The 5,510-nt window shown below is 33.5% G+C and overlaps 1 protein-coding gene and 1 long non-coding RNA gene across 3 annotated transcripts in view; one reads left to right on the top strand and one right to left on the bottom strand.

The window, feature by feature from the left end:
* The window catches only part of LOC130496399 (ethylene-responsive transcription factor 5-like), a 1,170-nt gene extending 329 nt beyond the window's left edge, over positions 1–841 (bottom strand). Inside the window, exon 1 of one of the 2 annotated variants that reach the window (XM_056988449.1) lies at positions 48–841. In XM_056988449.1, the coding sequence (XP_056844429.1) occupies positions 48–767 (720 nt within the window). In that variant the 5' untranslated portion in view covers positions 768–841. The other variant, XM_056988448.1, reaches the window with a different exon arrangement.
* Positions 842–4,946: 4,105 nt separating this feature from the next.
* LOC130496400 (uncharacterized) lies at positions 4,947–5,510 on the top strand. Its single transcript, XR_008935545.1, has 3 exons — positions 4,947–4,990; positions 5,091–5,143; positions 5,348–5,510. It is a non-coding gene; the product is annotated as an uncharacterized LOC130496400 (long non-coding RNA).

Below are 5,510 nucleotides of genomic sequence, written 5' to 3' on the forward strand. Positions count from 1 at the left end.
CTGTTAACGTTCAGTTCCGTCTTCAAGACTTTCTCCGCCACCTTCACATCCTCATCGTCGATTTCTTCTCTCTTCCGTTTCTTCTCGCCGTCAGCAGCATCAGAGCGTGGTTTCCACTTCCCGACCTCTAAGGGAAAATTCAAAATTGCCTTTGATCCTCGAAGTCTAAACGCTGCTTCGTCGTAAGCCCTAGCCGCTTCAATCGCGGTGTCAAACGTCCCGAGCCAAATGCGAGATCCGCGTTTATTCGGGTCTCGAATCTCCGCCGCATATTTCCCCCAAGGTCTTTGTCTTACTCCTCTGTAACGCTCTCTCTCTTCAGCGATCGCTTGACTCGGTTTAGCGACTTCCGGTTGCGGATTAAATTTAATCCATCCGGTTTTGGTTGGAACCGAGATCTTTAGTGGCGGTTTTCGGTTCGATTGCGAGTCGTCGTCAGACGCAGATGGGATTTGAGTTTCAAACTCCGGTTCGAATTGATTTTCGGTTTGATAAGGAGGTTTAAAATCGAAATCAGAAACCGAAATCAAATCCATGAATCTCGGCGTCGAGAGATCGATAATTTCAGGTTTGAACAGAGATCCAGAGAAATCAACTGGAGCCGATGATGATGATGATGATCCGAAGATCATAGGAGATGAATCGGAGCTAGATTCCGTTGAAGCTGATTCGTGTATCGTCCATCGATCTGTAGCCACAGGAGAAAGCTCGTCGAGTAGATGCTTCTCGATGAACCAAAGTGCAGATACTTCGCTATGACTGGCCATTGGTATGATTCTTGAGACGATTGAAAACAGACAAGGGAGAAGAATTGAATGATGAAGAAATGATTTGAGTAGAGAAGAGAGTGGAAACATGTATTTATATACTACACACAAGAGCCATTGGTGTTTACCGTTTCTTTGTCGTTTAAGGGGGACTTTTTCAATGGTGGTTCGTAATATATTCAAATTTATTAAACAAGAAGGGCCATGGAACCATCTTCTTGTCTCTTGTTATTTTGATTAAAAATAATATAATCAGGTGTAAATGGGAGCAATACTTGCTTGCGTATTTCGTAGACTTTGAGCCGTTGGATTCGGATTGCTGATTCATCTAGTCGACATGTTTGTCCTTCTGTTTTGCACTCCTTGCAATGTTCCATAAATAACAATTTTTTTTGAACCTTATCAGTAATGGGTTGCTCGAGTTTTCTTGGGATTAACAAATGAGTATATGCTTCGTAGGTTGGTCGCTATTTTGGTATCAAAATATTTAACATGCACAATGTATGTAGGTACATTTTCCTTTTCTATTTAGTTAGCTTCATTATATATAAAATCCGAACCTGCTTATCAACGTAGCTACTTAGGCGAGTTTGATCTTGATGAGATGACTCCCCATGTTTCCTTCCATTCCTCTCCCTCCAGATTGAATACACCATAGCTTGAAAGATATACCGAAGCAAGAACAGAGATGCACTACTCCATGTTGTATCCACCAAAATGCATGATATTACACCAACACCAACACCAACTTACATTTGAGCTGATCTTAATTTTTTCTGTTCCATATTGTTTATTGTGCTCACTCTGCATCCAACTGGTTATGTTTTTTATACAAAGTAACGTGGTGTTATACATTTATAATAGCAAATCCAAAGTTTTCAAAAAATCCGATACCAGTAGGGAAATGCATACACAAATGTAGATTCAAACAAACTCGGTGAACGAGTAAAAAAATCCCACACCAAGTTTACACATTGTTAACACCTAGTTGTTAATAATCAAGAACAGTTTTGGTTAGGATAACCAATTTTGTACTATTATTCTTCTAGCAGAACTTTTTGCGCATAATCAAGATAGTATCGTCAAGCATTAATGTCCAACTAAACCTATACTCATAAAGTTAGCAGTTATGATTAGTTTGATACATTATGGATAATGAGCAAGACAAGACTGACTGAGTCCAGTCAATGCATGAGGCCTTTTATCTGTAGATAACCATTTATAATAGATGATATTGAATTGCATGTGTTTACTTTCGTGTGACTGGATCTGCATGCACTTGGTTAACTCACCTGCTTCAATTAACTTTTATCTTACATAAAACACTTTATGTGTCTTTTATACGCGTTAGCATTGCATAAATACCACCATGTGAAATCATTAACACGGTGTATTAGTTGGGTTGATGAATGAATCAACGAGTCTCTAGATTGGCATGCATCACTTGACAGGGAAAACTAAACAAAATAAAAGTACTAACTTCTGATATGTAACTATGGCAACCAATAATTCAATGAAAAGAAACACTGATCTAATATTTTTTTTGAAACTAAACAAAATAGAAGTACTAACGTCTGATATGTAACTATGGTCTATGGTAACCAATTATTCATAGAAAAGAAACACTAATAACCATTAGTAGTTGTTGCTCAAAATCTAGTAAAGCCAGTCAATCCCCTATATATTATTTTAGGAGCATTATAGCAAACTAACCTTTACCTCATGTGTTATTCACATGAGTGCAATTTCCTATGTGGCATGTTCACAAGCTTTCTCACAAGGAAAATTGAAAAAACCCTTTCTACACTAGACATATTACAACATTTACCACTGACTAATGACATTATACATCCTATAAACTGCGCTCCGTAATTAAATGCTAACTAATACGATATCAAACTAATTATGTAGAGTATTATTTATGGACCAAATTAATGATACGTAGACTATTGTTTACATAAAGTATTATTTATAGACCACATTATTCTGTTACGTAGTGTATATTCCTTATCCTATATACACTTTACGTTATTCTGTTATCATATGTAATCTATTCATACATATATTATATTATATATAAATTTTGTTTAAATATAATTTGACATATATTCCACATACAATTAAAGATTATATAGTAAGACAGTTATTTTTTTGTATCATTGGCGAGTTCCTAAATCCATATAATTTATATTACTATCAAAAGAAATTAAAATATCAAGTATTAAATTTTTACACTGAAAACTATAAAAATAACGTATTTTTGTAAAAAAGAAAAATACTAAGAACCTAATAACATGCATTAAATTATATTAAATGTACAAATCAATGTCAAATGATTTTGTGATTGGTGCAACAATAACTTTTCTTAAATCTAAAATATAATGTCAGTTACGGTTTTGGTAACAAGTCACATTGATTGAAAAATAATATTTCGTGATTGGTGTAACAATCGTTTTTCTTAAATCTAAAATATAATGTGAGTTACGGTTTTGGTAACAAGTCACCTTAATTGATGAATATACAATATCATTAATTAGATTAATATCGATTCATTATTTAAATCATACTTGCTTGGCTTATATATATATCCTCCTATATATTAAAAGAGAAGTACATTGGACACATGGCGCTCACACAGCCCTTCTCACGAAAATTCTCGCGATTCTATTGGTCGAGTTTTTCTATTTTTTCTTTTTGATTTATTTTCTACTCGAGTTTTAAATTGGAAAGTCACATTAATTGTTAATCGCACTAATAATTTCTTGCGCAAGAATCATAATAAATGTCGACCATTAATAATAGCTTGCAGAACAATTTTAATAAATGTCGACTAATCATTACATGTCTTAATGGGAAATACGTTTTATATCTAATTAGGAAACTAATTATTATCAACATACCTTATTTATATTATTACTTGCGCAAGTCTCGCATCATATAATATGCATATTCGTTTTTAATTTTACAAATTTATTATGTTTCCTTTAATCAAACGTCATTTAATTTACATACCTTATTATAACCAATTACTTGCGCAAGTCTCGCAAGTAATATTATTTGCGTCGTTAATACTCTTCACCATCAAAGGACTATATATAGAGTACAAAGTGGCGATGAAGCAACACAACCATTCTTCTATTTTTATATATACATATTTCATCGTAGCTGACTTTTCTTTTGGTTTATATGCAGATGCCCTATTCCAACGATTTCACCACGATGCAGCGAAGAATATGACACAAAAGCTGATGTTTTCTCCTTTGCTTTGATCGTTCAAGAGGTAAGTTAAAACCTTTTTTTTTCCTTATGGTTTTTGCTGTTTCTTTGTTCATGTTGTTGATTCCTTTTGAGTTGGAACTTTTTTAGATGATAGAAGGACGAATGCCATTTGCTGAAAATGAAGACAGTGAAGCTTCAGAAGCTTATGCCAGCAAAGAGCGGCCACTGTTCAAAGCTCCATCAAATTGCTTTACCCTCATGGACTTAAAACGTTAGTCTTACTCTTTCTCTTCACCATTAAGCAAAAAAGAAGGGACAGTTTTGCATCGTATGATTGCTTTTTTCAGAGTAAATGTCCGATCAAAACTTTTTTTTAAACTCCAATTAGGTTGTCAATGCATTGATTTATCACCAGAATTTACGGGAAGTTATATGAAATTGCATCGTACAAGGCAATCCTTGATATGCAAATATCTTATATTGTAATAACGGTATATTTTGATTGGCAGTAATAAAGGCAATCGTTGATATGTAATTCGAACATTGTCCTAATGTAGTCAATAAGCCATTTATTAGCGTCCAAAACTTTCCTAATATAATCAACTTATTCAATGTGGATTGTCAATTAGTTTGTATACAATTAAATATATTGACCTATTGCATTAATATCGCATTCATTCGTTTTACTATAAATACGGAGACGGGAATGCTTCAAATCCATAACATCTCTTCTGTATTCGCTTTAACTCTTATTTTATTATCCCCTTTCTAAGGATTGAAATGGCCGGTTTTAGATTTTTTTAACGAGTTGAAGCCATATAAGTCAATATTAAAAATTTAGAGTGAAAGCGATTCTAAAATATGTGACGATTAGCTTAGTTGCGTGTATATGCACGTAAAATAACAACCTGAGATAACATTTTGTTTATATACAGACGTCTGTGGAAGCAGTACTCTAGTGTTATAGGAGGACAATTTAAATGGTGATATATAGTTGATCAAAAGTAAGACTGTATTTTCAGTCTATGCATGTTTAGTCTTCCTATTAATATATCAAAGTCGCTTATATATGTTTTCTTACAATGTTTTTACTTTATATTTTAGGGAGATAATGATCCATGGTACCGTGAAGAAGGAACACCAAGATGACTTTATAAGTAACTATTTTGTTTCTTTAATATTTTATAATTTTCCGTATTTTTATTTTATTTTCAACTCATATGTTATATATTATCTTACTCTATGCTTAAGTTTCAACAAAACGATCTAAACTGCTACAAGTACAAACATTTACACAGGTTCTTCAAAGTTTCGATACTAACCTGCTTATAAAGTGCAAGAAGTTTGATTTCCAATTTCAGGTTTGGAAGCAACTGCGTTGGCTGGAAATAATCTTCATTAGTTGATGGATGCATTGAGGAAATTTTCTTTTGGGTAAACTACACACAGCGGCAAGAAGGAGTAGAATCTTTTTTTTTTGGTCAAGAGGGAGTAGAATCTATTATTATTATATACATGGGTGGA

The sequence above is a fragment of the Raphanus sativus genome, chromosome 6 (assembly GCF_000801105.2).
Source record: "Raphanus sativus cultivar WK10039 chromosome 6, ASM80110v3, whole genome shotgun sequence".
Taxonomy (NCBI): Eukaryota; Viridiplantae; Streptophyta; class Magnoliopsida; order Brassicales; family Brassicaceae; genus Raphanus; species Raphanus sativus.